This window comes from Lacerta agilis, chromosome 13 (genome assembly GCF_009819535.1).
Source record: "Lacerta agilis isolate rLacAgi1 chromosome 13, rLacAgi1.pri, whole genome shotgun sequence".
Classification (NCBI taxonomy): domain Eukaryota; kingdom Metazoa; phylum Chordata; class Lepidosauria; order Squamata; family Lacertidae; genus Lacerta; species Lacerta agilis.
Genome location: NC_046324.1, coordinates 18,346,605 through 18,363,657, shown reverse-complemented (window position 1 = coordinate 18,363,657; position 17,053 = coordinate 18,346,605). Strand labels below are relative to the sequence as shown.

At 45.0% G+C, this 17,053-nt stretch overlaps 1 protein-coding gene across 1 annotated transcript in view; it reads left to right on the top strand.

Annotated features, from left to right (window-relative positions):
* Positions 1–15,856, top strand: part of LOC117056935 (cytosolic carboxypeptidase 4-like) — a 189,573-nt gene extending 173,717 nt beyond the window's left edge. The window contains exon 5 of the mRNA XM_033167634.1: positions 15,176–15,856. Coding sequence (XP_033023525.1) covers positions 15,176–15,302 — 127 coding nt within the window. The 3' untranslated portion in view covers positions 15,303–15,856. The remainder of the gene's footprint in view (positions 1–15,175) is intronic.
* The last annotated feature ends 1,197 nt before the right edge of the window (positions 15,857–17,053 follow it).

Here is a 17,053-nt window from a genome sequence, read left to right as displayed (position 1 = left end):
AGGGATGAAAAGATATCACATGATCTGCCCTGGCCTATCTGGGCAAGGGAAGTTTCTTTAGCTAATGTGTCCTGTCTCCCTGCAATTTTATCTTATGCCTAGAGATGGGTGGTCATGTGCAGATTGAATATCTGCCTGCAATCTTTCTAGCTGTCAGTTCAAGCCCCACACAAATTGTTCTGTGAATCCAAAAGTGAGATTCTGCTGGCGAGAAGGTAATTGAATGTTGAAGGCCTAAGAAAAGTTACCTGGCAGTATTGGAGAAGGCAGGGTGGTTACAGCATTCATTCTCCCGGTGTCATCTCCATCCCACCCCAACCCCCCTGCCGTCTGAAAGCAGCAGTTCATATACTTTCAGTGTATTACTTTTTCATCTGGACAGATATCTGATCTTAGTGGGTTTTGCTACCTCCTGCTTGGAGAGATGTATGAAGTTTTCAAACAAAGTTTCAGGCTTAAGGTAACATCTAAAATATAGATTTCTCAAATTGCCCTGGCAGTGTTGCTTGATAGGCTGCTTTGCGAGATAAGCTGATAACCCATCTTGCCTGAGAGATGTTTTCTGCTCCTTGATAACTGAACCAACTGTAGCTGAGCACCATTAAATCTGACACAGTGAATCTGTGGAGTGACCAGGCAGGGAAAGAAAGAAAAAAAGCTGCTACCTGACTGAAGAACTTTGGACCTTCTCTATTCCTCCAATCTATGAAGCCTAGAACTAGATAAGGGATGGATGACTCTGTCAATTTTGGTTTCTCTTGTTCTCGCTCTCCCCCCGCCAACTTTGTGTTGTATCCAATGTAGCTCACAGTTAAAGTAACTTAGCCTTGCTCCACCAGTGAAATGCTATCGTGCCAGCAGAACACTGTTGCACAAAAGAATGAATAAGCAAGTTGCTGGTAACTTGGTTGCACAACTGTTGCACAGCTGTTGCACTGCATTCCTCTCTTTTGCAAATTAAAGCTCACTAGTTAAAGAACCCTTTCACTAGTGGACAGAAACTGTTGGATACAGCCCTTAAATATAGTTTTAGTGCTTCACAAATTTAAATCATGAAAAAATTAGTGCGTAATTGCAAGCAATTTCCCCTCATGAAATGAACTTTAGTTTTGTACATTATTTTCACTAATGTTGCACCCCTAATATATACATTTTAGCATGCATTGGTTGGAGAAATAAATTGCAACATTTGGATAGGGGACATTTTGAAGGATAATTGTATGCTGGGTCACATATTGCTTCAACCCCTGTTGATCACTGTTGCTCAAGCAAAAAAATAATCAGGAGCTCACTTCAATATCTGAATTATTCTCCAATGACATGTCGGTACCTACCCCACACCTGTCATCATATATGACGTCAGGTGTTGGGTGGGTATGGTATGGGGAAAATCACCTTGGGAGCCTAATTAAGATCTCTGACAGGCCGTGCTTGGCCTGTGGGCTAGAAGTTTCCCACCCCTGCCATAGGCATCTGGTTGGCCCCTGTAAGAATAGGTTGCTGGACTAGATGAACATTTGGCCTGATCCAGCAGGGTCCTTCTTCTCTTCTTAATTTTATTTTACTTTCCTAGCCAGAGAGGTACATTTGGGAGGCAATGAAGCTTAATTCCTAATGCAGCAGAGCATGAAGAGCTGGACAAATTCATATTCTGAACCAGATAATTAAGGAACGCCGCTGATATTGCCAATTCTAAGCACTGCCATTCAGGAAGTCAATTCTAGTGACATTAATGGGACCAGCTTTCAAGTGAAAAACGTTCATGAATAGGGACAAGAGACAAGATGTCTCCTGTGTAATGCTATGCAGAAGGCTGAGATTACTGAGATAAGTAATCTTGATTTGAGTACTCGAAAGCACTGTATTAATGCTAAATATTATTCTTATGACCCACCTGGGGATTAACAAACTCAGCTCTTACTACCTGCTCATGGCTCCAAAAACAGGGGAGATGTCTAACATCTGGACAGCCACAATATATGGAAGGTGAGCTACATTAAGCCAGCTATTGCATGTGTCTAAATTATACTACGACAGGGATGTGCCTTTTTTTTTTTTTTAGCTTGAAGGCCGCCATCCTTTCTGGGCCACCTTTTTAGGCTCACGTATGAGTGGTGGATGGGGCCATAGGCAAAAGACTGCAGAACAATAGATGCAGGGCTTTTTTCAGCTGGAACTCAATGGAACTCATTCTAAGAGAACAAGGGAGGTATTCATGGTGAGTTCTGCTACCTCTTTTTCTAGAAAAATAGCACTGAATAGATGTAAATAGTTACTTTTCTACAGCAGTCTAGTTTCTACACACGCACGCACGCACGCACGCACACACACACGCACACACACCTACCTCTATCCACACAAACAGCAAGCATTCCAGCTAGGCAGATATACAAGACTCCTCCAAGTGTCCCTATTTTCCAGGGACAGTCCCAGATTTACAGAAGCTGTCTCAGTTTCTGATTTGATCCCAGAATATCCCACTTTTCCTTGGGATGCCCCTATTTTCATTGGACAAATGTTGGAGGGTATGGCAGCACGTCCCTATTTTCATCGGAGGGTATGGAGTTATGTGACCCCCAAGCCAAGGAGATAGCTAACTATACAACCTTTAGAAGACACCTGAAGGCAGCTCTGTATAGTTTTTTATGGTTTTATGTATGTTGGAAGCCACCCAGAGTGCCTGGAGCAACCCAGTCAGATGGGTGGGGTATAGATAATAAAATTATCTTTATTGTTATGGAATAGGACGTCCCTATTTTCATCGGAGAAATGTTGGAGGGTATGAAATACTCAAGGAGGGTGTGAAGTAGAGCCAATGAAGGATGTGGTCTGGGAAGAGGACTGAGGGCCATATAGAAAAGTCCTTTGGCCACACTTGGCCTCTAAGCAGATGGTTCCCTACTTCTGCAGTAAGAATATGAAAATAGGCTGCTGGACTAGTTCAGCATCCTGCTCTCAAAATAGTCAACCAGATGCCTCTGGGAAACCAGCAGGACCAGAGCACAAGAACATGATCCCCTCCTGTGGTTTCCAGAAACTGGTATTCAGAAGCATCACTATTTCCATCTGCGGAGTCAGAGGATAGCCATTGTGGCTAGTAGCCACTTAGAAGCCTTGTTCTCCTCCATGCATTTGTCCAATCCTCTTTTAAGGTAAAGGTAAAGGTACCCCTGACCATCAGGTCCAGTCGTGTCTGACTCTGGGGTTGCGGCGCTCATCTCGCTCTATAGGCCGAGGGAGCCGGCGTTTGTCCGCAGACAGCTTCCGGGTCATGTGGCCAGCATGCCTAAGCCGCTTCTGGCGAACCAGAGCAGCGCACGGAAACGCCGTTTACCTTCCCGCTGGAGCGGTACCTATTTATCTACTTGCACTTTGACGTGCTTTCGAACTGCTAGGTTGGCAGGAGCTGGGACCAAAGACCGGGAGCTCACCCCGTGGCAGGGATTCGAACCACCGACCTTCTGATCAGCAAGCCCTAGACTATGTGGTTTAACCCACAGCGCCACCTGGGTCCCTTTTAAACCCATTCGCTAAGGCACACACGGAAGCAGCAAATGGAAAAAGTCCCTTTGGTAACACACAAGCACGTGCACACACACACACACACACAACTTTTCCACGTTTGTCTTCTGCACTAATCAGAATTCACAGATCCCTTGTGAGGCAGACAACAGAAGCAAAGAAAAGCATGGCCTATGAGCAAAGCTGGTGGAAATTAATTTGAGAAAACACACATGGGTGTGCTCCCCCGCCTTTCAATAATTGCCAACTGGATTTGCAGGGTCTTTTTCTGGATGAGCTCTCCAGTTTTTAACCAACGAAGTTCTGTTTTGTAAATCAGATGCTGTACGATTCTAGTGAAGCACAACTTACTCCCACCTGCCTCCCCAGTTCACCTAATTAAAAGCAGTCGCTGAGTTTTAAGGGGCAGAGGACACACTTGGAATTATGAGAAAGCTCTGTGTGGCATAACAAAATGGCTGCCACATCCAAAAGAGGAAGGGCCAGAAAACAGTGTGGGCATCCTCCCTGCCCCCATTAGCCACACCATCAGCTGAGATTAAAAGCACCTACACCAATCACCTAGAAAAGACCCTGATGTTGGGAAAGATGGAGGGCACAAGGAGAAGGGGACGACAGAGGATGAGATGGTTGGACAGTGTTCTCGAAGCTACTAACATGAGTTTGACCAAACTGCGAGAGGCAGTGAAGGATAGGCGTGCCCGGCGTGCTCTGGTCCATGGGGTCACGAAGAGTCGAACACGACTGAACGACTGAACAACAACAACAACAACACCAATCACCACCACCCTTACAAAATGAAACTCATTGTGCCTCTCTTCTGCTTGGAATGGCTGGGAGGACGAGTGTACAATTCTGGCATCCAAGGGGGCATGTTTAAGGGAGCAGGTATTCACGTCAAAGTGCAAGTAGATAAATAGGTACCACTCTGGCGGAAAGGTGAATGGCGTTTCTGTGTGCTACTCTGGTTCGCCAGATGCGGCTTAGTCATGCTGGCCACATGACCCAGAAGCTGTCTGCGGACAAATGCCAGCTCCCTCGGCCTGAAAGTGAGATGAGCACGCAACCCCAGAGCCGTCCATGACTGGACCTAATGGTCAGGGGTACCTTTACCCAGGGGCGTCGTTAGGGGGGGCGGCGGGGGCGGTACGCCCCGAGTGACAGGGGTGACAAGCGGCGGGTGGGGTGACAAGCAGCGGCCCCTCCCGCCACTCCCCACGCAATGCCGGTCACTCTGGGAGCAGCAGTGCTGCACGGACGGGGTGCTCCCTCAGCCGTGCGCTGTTGCTCCCCGGGGCGACGGAGCGAGTGGTGGCAGCCCCTCCCGCCATTCCCAAGTGCTGCCGCTTCCTCCGTCACCCCAGGAGCAACAGCGCACGGCCGAGCGAGCACCCCGTCCGTGCAGCGCTGCTGCTCCTGAGGTGACCGGCAGCATGGGGAGTGGCAGGAGGGGCCGGCGTTTGTCACCCCCACGCGCCGCCACTCGCTCAGTCGCCCCGGGAGCAGCAGCGCACGGCCGAGGGAGCACCCTGTCCATGCAGCGCTGCTGCTCCCGGGGTGACCGGCCATGCGTGGGGAGTGGCGGGAGGGGCTGCCGCTTGTCGCCTCCACTCGCTCCGTGCCCCCGGGAACAGCAGCGCACGGTGTGTGCAGTGCTGCTGCTCCCGGGGCAATGAAGCGAACAGCGGCGCATGGGGGTGACAAGCGGCAGCCCCTCCCACCATTCCCACGCGCTGCCACTCCCTCCGTCACCCGCTTCCACAGCCTCCTTTTGAGCCGCAGAACTTAAAAGGGGGCTCTTCGGCTTAAAAGGGGGCTGCAGAAGCGGCGGCGGCACTCCCGGAAACACCCCGGGGGCGGGGTGTCGTGATGTCGCAATATGACATCACGACGCCCCGCCTCCGGGCATTTCCTTTGCCGCCCCGGGTACCACGGAGCCTTACTCCGCCACTGCCTTTACCTTTACCTTTACATTGACTTAGTTAGCTACAGCCCATTGTCACATGTTTAGCCTACAGTTTGATTTGAAATAGTGACCTGAGTTGAGATGTTGACCCAACAAGCTTAACACCCTCTGCCTCTTGGGGGGAAGGCAGAAGCATTAGCGTGGCAAACAGCAGCCACATCTACTCCAGGCTAGCAAAGTGGGCTGGCCTTGTGAGGTTTGTACATGGCAACACTGGCATCCCTGTGTCCTTGGTGCTGGAGGTGCCAGTTCTGTATCCAAATCGCTCTCCTGAATCTCAGGAGGCTGCTTAGTAAGAGGAGTAACAGGAGGGGCTGGCAACCGTGACCCTTTAGAGGTAGCTGGCTAGAGGTATGATAGGGGCAGGATACCTCTCTGACAACCTTCCCCAGGATGCAGCTCCTGAGTCTTCTTCTGATCACTCGCCACGTCTTCTAACTCAGACATTTTTTGAGGCACCAGTCTTGCCAACCCCATCCTGCTCTTGCGCTCCTCTGGATTGTCTAGCTCCAACTCCACAATCTCTTCCTCCACCTTCTATGATCCCCTCCAAGGCATCTCCACAGGACTCATGACACTAACTGCAGATCAGAGCCAGGTCTGAGCAGCATATGATTAAGTAAATGGCAACTAATTACCCAGTACATTTCTGTGGGAACAAAACATTATTCCCACTTCCCGTTATGGTAGAAACAAAAAAAAATATGACATAAGGTGTGTGATCAAAGCTTTCAAACAGAGGTTCATTAACAAGACGTTAGCTCAAAATATCACAGTTACAAGCAGCAAATTGTTGCCGCTCCCATTTAAATTTCTGGCTTTTAAGCTGTCAATAACACACACACACACACACACACACACACACACACCACCTCTGCCAAACTAATATTGTTTCTTCAAACCTTCAAGGAGTTGGACCCAGATCCAAGCCCCAAGCCCTTCCCCCCACATAGCTGAAGCTGTGCATCAGGGGACACAGATGAACCTGCCAACCATGGTTTATGTAAACACATTTACATAATCTCAAACTCAAACATAATGGAAGATGAATACATGAATAACCTACAGAGAGTTATAGATTTGCAAAGCAATTAAATCAATTTTCTCTGTAAACTTCCATTGTCAAGTTGCAGATCTAAGGAGCATGTCCGTGCTGAATTCGAACTATTCATACATATGTTAAATTGTTTCGTCTCTGAAGACTGCATATGTTTACTCTAATAGTTCAGCTTCCTCAGTTCTCAAGAGTTGTTGTTTCTATGAGTTCAGATTTTAGCCATATTTCATGCAACACACCAAGTTCAGGGAAAGATACTACTACTACTACTACTACTACTACTACTACTACTACCACTACTACTTCTATACCATCCTTCATCCAAGGATCACAGGGTGGTTTACAATATAAAAACACAATAATACATAACATGGTAACAAAACAAAACAAAAGCCCACAATACTCCCCAACACACATGAATGGAGAGGGCGGTGTCTGGATCATGTTCACTGGCCGACTGAGTTTCTTGGGAGCTGACTCTGCCTTTTTCAGGCTTCCAAATGATACATACTGTTTGAACATGTGAAGACAGATAGATTATTAAAGCACTTTGAGAATTGTAGTTCTGTGAGAGGAATAGGGGTCTCCTAACAACTCTCCGTATCCTTAACACTGGAGAGCCAGTGTGGTGTAGTGGTTAAGAGCGGTAGACTCGTTATCTGGGGAACCGGGTTCGCGTCTCCACTCCTCCACATGCAGCTGCTGGGTGACCTTGGGCTAGTCACACTTCTTTGAAGTCTCTCAGCCCCACTCACCTCACAGAGTGTTTGTTGTGGGGGAGGAAGGGAAAGGAGAATGTTAGCCGCTTTGAGACTCCTTCGGGTAGTGAAAAGCGGGATATCAAATCCAAACTCTTCTTCTTCTAACAAACTACAGCTCCCATAAATTCTTTGGGGGAAGCCAAGACTGTTTAAAGTAGGGCCATAGTGCTTTAAATGCATAGTGTGAATGTCTGCTTCAAAGAGAGAAATCGTAAGAAGGGAGAACAGGGGACACAGAAAACTTCTTCTTGCCCATCAGTATCTGATCTGCAGATTGAACAGGCACACATTCCATTGGCCAGTCTTCCTTCTGTCCAGCAAGAGGCATTTTTGACTGAATTATAGTCATACCTCGTGTTACGTACGCTGCGGGATGCGTACGTTCGGGTTACGCACCGCGGCGACCTGGAAGTAACAGAATGCATTACTTCCGGGTTCAGCGGTTCATGCATGCGCAGTCGCTTCAAATGATGTCACGCGCATGAGCAGAAGTGCCGAATCGCGTCGCACACAAGCACTGACGCTGCGCTTCATGATGCGGATATCACGGGTTACGAACAGGGCTCTGAAATGGATCCCGTTTGTAACCAGAGGTACCACTGTATAGCAATTAATCATGTCTAAGTGTGCACCAATACATATAAATTAGCATACAGAGCTTTCCTGCAAATTTGTATCTTTAGTTGTCTTTTGTGGGGTGTGTATGTGTGTGTGTGATGCACTTCCTGTTTTTTGGTGCTGTGTAAGATGAAGATCTCTCACATCAGTTTTCCAGCTACCCTATGTAAAAAATGGTCAGAACCTAGATTATTTACACAGGGATGGTGTATTCCTAGAGGTGTAATACTTGCAGCACAATTAGGGAGGCTGGAGAGTTGGAAACAGAAATGGCGTATTCATCTGAGGTCAGGGATGGAAATCACACAAGTGAATATGAACGATATTCACCGCCATCGTTCTTTTAGTCTGCAAGTAGCATACGAACAATTATGTTATTTTTGGTGTTTTCAATGCTTCCCTTCCACTGAAAAGCATTGAAATCAATCACATGATTAATGATGTTCGTTTCAGTCTTCGTGGATAGTGAGATGGATAACATAGATTTTATCAGAAGCCGAACTGTAGCAGAACGGAAGCAGCAGTGATTGGGATGAACACAGGATGGGATGGAGATTGCTCACGTGCCTAAGCACAATCATATAAATGTTTACTCAAAAGTAACTCCCACAGAGGGACGCGGGCCTAGTTCGCCTAAATGGACGCGCCGGCCCTATCTACCCCCCAAGTTATTGTCTTGGCAAGGAGATCAGAATTCTTGTTTCCTAATGTTTGCTACCTAAAAAAACAGAAGAGCAGGGGCTGGGGGGGGTGGCAATCTTATACCTTTCTTAGACCTGAACTTGAAGGTCTCTGCAGATCATCTGCTCTCCTTCAATATTGGCTCTTTGAACCCTCTTGCAGGCATCCTAATATTATGGATCAATACATCTATGTGCTTTATTCTTCTTCCGCTGTGCTAGGTTTGTTGGGGGGGGGGGGTTAACCCAAAAAAATGTGGAAGAATGGAGAGCTGGAGAAAGGTCGGGTTCAATCTTATGTGCAATCATTAATTTTCTTTCTTACAGGGGAGGGGGGGAATCCCTGTGTCAGTACTGTGCTAACACTGCATCTTTTAACATCCCTCCAATCGCTTTAGGCCAAGCGAGCATTAATAAAACAAACTGACTTGAACAGATGCAAGGCAGTCACAAAACAGGGGGAGGCAAGTCTCTGTACTGATCCCCAAAGCTGCTTCTTCTTTTTACTTTTTTATTTCTGCTCGTTCTTCCCCTTAGAAAAAAAAAATGCTTCAATTAAATTTCGGCACAAATGCATGAAAGTATCTAGAGGGAAAGTATTATTTAGTTTACTGATGCAGTGATGTGCTTCTCCCAGATTGCAGCTCTGCTACAAAGGGGTTCACAACTTGAATTACTCCAAGGGCCACTTTTTCATTTTTATTAATGCAGGAGGGTGGCATTGCTATGGTTACCATGGGGGAAGCAATCTTTTTTTGGTTACAATTTTTAGCTCCGCATTATTTTTCACACACACACACACACACACTTTGGGATAACAAATCTTTCTGCACTCTGTACCCCCACTGAACAGATGCACCTTAATCTCTCAGCTGCCCCCTCCTATTTCTCCACCCCAAAGGTTGCTGTGCCCTTTCCTTCTTTAGTCTACACAAAGTGATCTCTTCTGTCACTGAACCCCATAACAGCTCAATCCAGCTGTTGTGTTTCCAGGGTTCTGCCATGGGATGTCTCCAGTAAGGGAGGGGAAATTGCCTTCTAACTGATCTTAAAGGTGGGCCAATGAGCAATGCCTCTGATGCCGACTGTAAGAATTGGATGGATTCAACAGGAGGAGGAGGAGGAGAAGGAGAAGGAGCTGGCCATTGAAACCACACTGCTCTTGGCTCAGTGCTTGGGCCTAATTATTTTGAACATTTGGGGAGCCGAAAAGGGTTGGGCCCCCAGGAGTTGGCACCCCTCACTCTGAGAATTGTAGTTCTGTGAGGTGGAATAGGATTCTGCTAACAAGTCTCAGCACCATGGACAAAGTACACTTCCCAGAATACTTTGAGAGAAGCCATGACTGTTTAAAGTGGCATCATACTGCTGTGAATAACATGATCCCAGACTATTGCACCCAATCAACTTGCTTTGTGTTATGTGGTTGTTCATTTTCCTCCTATTTATTACTAAATAGTAGCATTGGCATTAATATTATTATTTACTATTTGCTGTGTTCAACTGTGTTCTTTTTATGGTTTTATCATTTTATGCTAACACTTTTTTTTAAATAAGATTTGCAATCTACAGGTTCATTCATTCATTCATTCCCTGCCTTTCCCCCTGTTGGGACTCAAGGTGGCTTACAGATAAAAAACAAGAACTGCTAACAACAGAGAAAGAGAAAAAAAATCATTTTTTTAAAAAATATTGACAGAATTTCAACTCTACAGGCAACTTGCAACTTACAGAGGGGTTACGTTCCGGGGACTCCGTGTAAATCCAAATTGCCTGTAGCCAAAACACATTGGATTCAATGGCAGGTGGGATTGCCAAAGTCATTTTTTCCTGGACACCTGCTCTCTTTCTGCTCCCTTTAAAAAAATTATTTGGGGAAATTTGCCAATCACATAAAGCTGAATGCACACAAGTTAAATGTGGCTAAGTTGCAAGTTACCTGTATGCATATATAAAATCTATTAAAGCCATGAAAATAACTACAATAAAAACAAAATAGCACCAGAGCTCTCATTAAAACCAGTCAGTTCACCAAAGCCTGCTGATCTTATTGTTTTAACATTAATTTTTATTAGATTTTTCAAAGCTTTTTAACAAATTTACTGCACGTACAATATATCACTCACTTATAGTTTTCTTATTTTCTTATTTATTTATTGAGGCAGTGATAGGCAGTGGAGGTGGGTCAATTTGTGTGAATGGGGCACTGCCCCACCAAGCTCAGTGTGCCCTTAGCCAACCCCTAACTCTTTACTTATAACAGGTCTTGGGGGCAGATGCCACTAGTCCTCAGCCTTCTCCTCCTTAGTCTCTATGTTCCCTTCATAGAACTTAGCTGGGAGGAGAATGGGAGCAAAACCAGAATTAGCTGGCTCTGTGTATCATCAGTTCTGGCCCTACCAGTCATTGGCTGTAGCGCCAGCTGCTGTTGCCCTCCCTGCTTTCTGCCCTACCAGTCCCAATGAGCACCAGCCTCCAGTGATGAAAGGATCTTATAGTCAAAAGGTTGAGGTGGGTCAAACATGCTTTAAAGAAATTGATACATTGTGGGCCAGAAATCAGCCCCTTTGGTTCTCTAGTCTTATGATCCTTCCATTTAGCCTGACAAGTTGTTTTCCCCTTGCTTTGACATGATAAATTTCTACAGGCCTCGATCAGGCATCTATTTTTTATTTTTTTTAATCTGGCGAAATCAATTACAAACCTTGCAAGCTGCAATTACCTTGGGAACTCCTGAAAAACTAATTAGTACAAGTCCTAACAAGTTATACCTTTCCTTTAGACTTTTATGGAGAAAGAGAAGGAGATGTGAACTCAGAAAAAGGAAGCTTATCAAGGAAATTGTCATCACAAACACAACCTTGAAGACTATTAATTGTTTCTCTGTAATAAACAGTGTTTATTTATAGGGTGCTTGCCACAGCCTAGCTCTGAACAAGGAATCTATACAGATGGGCTGATGAATGCTTTGCAGAGAGGAGCAATCATTGGATGAGGTGCTATGATGTCATGGAATGTTCATAAACATATTCATTGATAAGGGGGACTTGTGTTGGATATAGGAAGCAGATATAGGAGAAATACCTGAAGGGGACTGAGAGGCTGTATGGTGGCCACCCTCTTTTAAATTGATCTCTACACCTGTTAAGAAGCCATCACTTAAATTAATCCACAGGTGGTATCTGACTCCACTGCATTTATGTCATATTTGTTGCTTGGTTTCCTCTCTTGGTTGGTGGATGTGTTCTACTAATGGACCTTATATTCACCTTTGATGGGAGTTTCAAGCCATAACCAAATTTTGGGATGATGTTTTACACTGAGCTATTAAAATTGCATTCTTATGGATAATTGATCATTTGTTAACTACACAGAGCTGGTACAGCAGGGTTTTTGGGAGGTGGGTAGCACTGTGGTCTAAACGACTGAGCCTGTGGAGCTTGCTGATTGGAAGGTCAGTGGTTCAAATCCGTGTGACGGGGCGAGCTCCCGTTGCTCTGTCCCAGCTTCTGCCAGCCTAGCAGTGCAAGTAGGTACTGCTGTGGCGCGAAGGTAAATGGCATTTCCATGTGCTCTGGTACGTGTCATGGTGTCCTGCCATACCAGAAGTGGTTTAGTCATGCTGGTCACATGACCTGGAAAGATGTCTGTGGACAAACGCCAGCTCCCTTAGCCTGAAAAGCAAGATGATTGCCACACCCCATAGTTGCCTTTTACTGGGTTTAACCATCCAGGGGTCCTTTACCTTTACTACAACAGGGTTTGCAAGATGGCACTTGTAGACAAACTAGTGCAACATTGCAGAGTAGTCAGAGGTGATATTCCCACAAGATAAATTTTATGATAACCAGTCACCCTTCCTTTCTTTCATTAATTTCTCTCCAGAAGAACCGAGACTATCTTCTGTTTACTTTTCTTTTAGGGGAGGTATGCTATCCTGATCTTTTTCTCAATATTCCACATTTTCTTTAATTAGACATCATGTTACTGACTATTGCCAAGATTTAAAGGACATTATTGTTAACTTTGTAAGTCTGCTGTATGTTTGGCATTTATAGATATATTCTTTCCAACGTGTGTAATGAGGACACACAAGGCTCATTTGTGTATTTCTTTCTCTCGGTGTGATGTTTGAAATGTTTGGCTTGTTTTATATTGGTTTGTTTATTTTAATGTTTTGTCTGAAATAAAAAGGAAAGAATAAAAAAGAATGTTCACAAACATTACAACTTACTTGTAGAAAGCTGCCAGCAATATCACCAGGAAACAATGCAGATTGTGAGGAAATTGTAACGTTGATTTGGCTGAGGGAAACCTCATCGAGGCTCCTCCATGGCTGTTGTTCTGGGCTGTTCCTGAGTTTTTTTGGGGGGCTCCAGCTCATCCTGAAGTAGTTCTTCATTATCAGAAGAAGAGGGAGTGCTACCTGTCGCTCAATGGTAGAGCTTCGGCCTTGCACACTGTCCCAGGTTCAATCCCTGGCATCTCTAGGTAGTGCAGGAAGGAAAACTATGGAGAGCCACTACCAGTCTGTGTAGACAATGCTGAGCAAGATATTCTGATGTTCAAATTCAGAAGAGCATCGAAGCTTGAGAGCTTAGCGTACATAGCATGAACTGAATGTTTATGCTAGCATTTAACATAAAAGAGCTTTTTCTAGAAGAGTGAGAGAGACGTGTGTGTGTGTGTGTGTGTGTGTGTTTGACTTAGGAATAAATAACAGCCCCAATGGGTCTGTCTTTTCTCTTGTTTTTGGTTATGTCAGCAGGAACGTGGGGCTCCTACTCATACAAAGCAGCCTTTCAAGAACACAAGCAAACAAACAAATACACGCACACACATACATACAAAGCAGAACTAATTAAGATCAAGTCATCTCTCAATAAATATGCAAATTAAAAATCAAAACAAAGGATTTCTATTTATCACATCATAAAGTTGCAAATTGCTGCTGAGGCTCCCATAGACCTCACTAGATGGGGGTTATGGGACAGTAGGCGTTAAATGTGCAGCGGAGCAATCAATTCCTATGTATCTGTGTGCATTGCTTGAATGTGGTTTTATTTCATTTTCCTGCTGAGCAAGGGCTCCCTAGCCACACACACACATAAACACACACACACACACACACACAGCAATCTCAACTTTCCCAATTATGTATTGGAAACCTGAATCCAAAACAGAGAGGATGTTAAGCTTGAACTACTGTATTGGGGTTTTCTCCAGAAGTTCAGTCCACAGTGACACGTGATGCTTGGCCAAAGCAGCTACCAGATTTCTTCTAAAACAAATCATAGAATTGAATCATAGAATCGTAGAGTTGCTAGAGGTACCCCAAGGGTCATCTAGTCCAAACCACTGCAGTGCAGGAATCTCAGCTAAAGCATCCATGACTGATGGCCATCCAACCTATGCTTAAAAACTTCCAATGAAGGAGAGCCCACAACCTCTTGATGGAGACCGTTCCACTGTCAAACAGCTCTTACTGCCAGAAAGTTCTTCCTATTGTTTAGTCGGAATCTCCTTTCTTGTAACTTGAAGCCATTGGTTTGAGTCCTGCCCTCCAGAGCAGGAGAAAACAAGATGTCAATATAAATTCATTGCATAGTTAATCTATGGAACACCGCCGCAGGAGGCAGTGATGGCCACCTGCATAGATAGATTTGGAAGAGGATTGCCCAAATCCATGCCTCCATCAAAGACTATCAAAGGCTACTAGCCATGATGGTTATGCTCCATCTCCATGGTTGGAAGCAGTAGAGCTTCTGAATACCTGTTGCCGGGGATTAAAAGCAACAATATGTAGCTGGAAATCACAGGTGGGCAGAGTGCTCTTGTGCTCAGGTCCTGCTTCTCGGGTTACCCAAAGGCATCTGGTCAGCCACTGTGAGAATAGGATGCCAGAACCACAGGCCTTTCTTATTTTCCTATGAATTTTAGAAAGTTTGTGTGGGGGTAAACTTGCAAGGGAAATTTTGAATGAAGCAAAACTGAGGAAATTTCTCAGGGAGGCAGGGAAGTGAAAACAACCAACAGTTACCACAAGCTTTCTCCCAAAGCAGCCTTTCAGGTCAGTTCTGGAGGTGTTGAGAAGCTAATCAATCCCATTTCAGTCTCAATGAAAGCCATAGGCCCAATTACATCCCTTTTTGTTCTGTTCCATCCTTTGAAATTTGCTCTTCTCTGAATTATGTGGTGCAGTTCCGCAACCAAATGCAGTGTAGAAAGATGTGTACATTAGAGGAAAGTATATATGCACACATCAATGAAAACAATACACAAAAAATGCATATTTGGAAATATCAGTTGCAAAAAAAGTCTGCATTAGGCAAAATACACTTTCAAATTCTAATGAATTTTCTTAAGGATTTTTAAAAATCTAAACTGATGCAGAAATGTGGAGAACTGATTAGAAAAATGAGAATCCAAAACTGACAGATGTGTCAATTTCTGGCCATTCTATCTATCAGTCACCCTCCCACATACAAACCTGTGCTGTGATGCCTTATCAAGTGTCTTGCTGCCTGCATTCAATTCTCTGTATGTCTCTCTCTTTGCAATTCTGTGGCAGAAGCAGCAGCAGCAACGGCAACCTGGAGACGGACGATGAACTTCCCTTTGGGGATGAAGTGGATTATAACACAGACAGCTGCTCTGACCAGGAAGGAGACTTTTCGGAGCTGGACAAAGAGATCTAGGAGTATCGCTCCAGGGCTGAAGGAGTCAAAGAAGAATCAGAAGCCAATAGAGGAAAGATGTATGACACTGAAACACACACACACACACACACACACACACACACACACACACACACATCACATGGAGGACTTTCTACATCTCGAGTCAGCCCAAGCAGCCAGCATCTCCCATTGCTGTCAACAATGCTTGGGGTCTTCAGCAGACTGAAGAGCAGGCCCAAACCATCAATCCTCAAGCAACGAGCAGGCAGCTCACAGCTTGCATCTGCTTCTTATGTGGTGACAGTTCCAATCCCAAATGTCTTGCCCCGTTTGCACTTCCAAAATAGACCTCTCTGTTGTTGTTGTTCTTCTTCTTTTTGCTATTGAAACTATTATCTAGACTCCATAGAAAGGGGAAGAGATTCCTTGTAATGTACTGATATATCTCTATAGCAATGTGTGAGCACCAGTTAGCCAAAACTGGAGGGTGCATGAAGGATGGAGCTTTTCTTTTGCAGTGTTTTCTGCTCAATAGTTGTTTTTCTGTCTTCTCTCTCTCTCTCTCTCTCTCTCTCTCTCTCTCTCTCTCTCTCTCTCTCTCTCTCTCACACACACACACACACACACACACACAATTTTATTGACTGAGTTTATGGAGGAACTCTTCTTGAGCATCAGGGTGAAGACTTTCAGCTGACCCGCTTCCTTTTTCTTATCCCCGTGCACAAAGGCAACAGTATCAGACCCAGTTCTAATTCCATTGGGAGACCAGCAAGGTGGACCAGAGATAAGTATAAGGGAGCTACATGACCTACCTCTACAGAACAGAGTCCCCTTTTGGAAGAAGTCCTCTTCTTGAAGGGCTGTCTAGTCCACATTTGGCTTAAACATAAATAACCCTGAGAAGGGAGAGCAACAGGGGCCTTGAAGTTGCCCATCAACATTTAGGAGCATCCGGAAAGCAGACTGAGCAGGCAGTTCGCCTGTCCATCCTCTCCCCCACTATGGTGAGATACATTTCTCTTTAAGTTAGCTTTCACATTTATTTCTCAGGCTAGGGTGATAATAAGTCCATCTAAACAGAGGGCAGTCCTCTCTTTAAAAAAGCTTTCAGGGGATAGCCCTCCACTGGAAGATGCTGACTGTTTGAAGGACTGACTCATCCAAGTTCAGTTTAAATATCAAGACTGGAGATCAGGAAGAACATTAAAATTGCCATTGACATTGAGACTGATCAGACAGGTGCATGGACCACCTGGAGTCACAATCTTCCCCACTAGGATGAGATGTATTATTTTATTTTTTTTGCTTATTTAAGTTATAGCAGTTATTTATAAATTTGCAGCTATATGTATAAAAGAGTGTTTGCAATTCAGTTGTCCTTTTCATCCTCTTTTTTGACAATATATGTAAGAGGCCCTGTGAGGTCAGGCAAAGGGCCAGCAGAGCTGGAAGCTGGAACTAAGCTGCGGTATTTATCATTACTTGTTTATTCATCATTACTCATTTGATTTGGCACTCCCCCCCCCTCCACCAGGGCTCCCGATCATGCCAAATTTGGTGATGATTTCTCAAGAGGTGCCTGAGCACACAAAAAGCAGATGGACAACTTCCCAAAATTCCTAGGAAATGCCATTTGAGGAGCAAACCACCTGGTGATGTCCTTATCTCTGCATGTGCCAGCTCCTCCTGGTTCCACCAGTTCTTGTTCTGGACCTCCACCATTTGAGAGCCTTCCTCCTACTAGGAAGGCACTAAGGAAAACATCG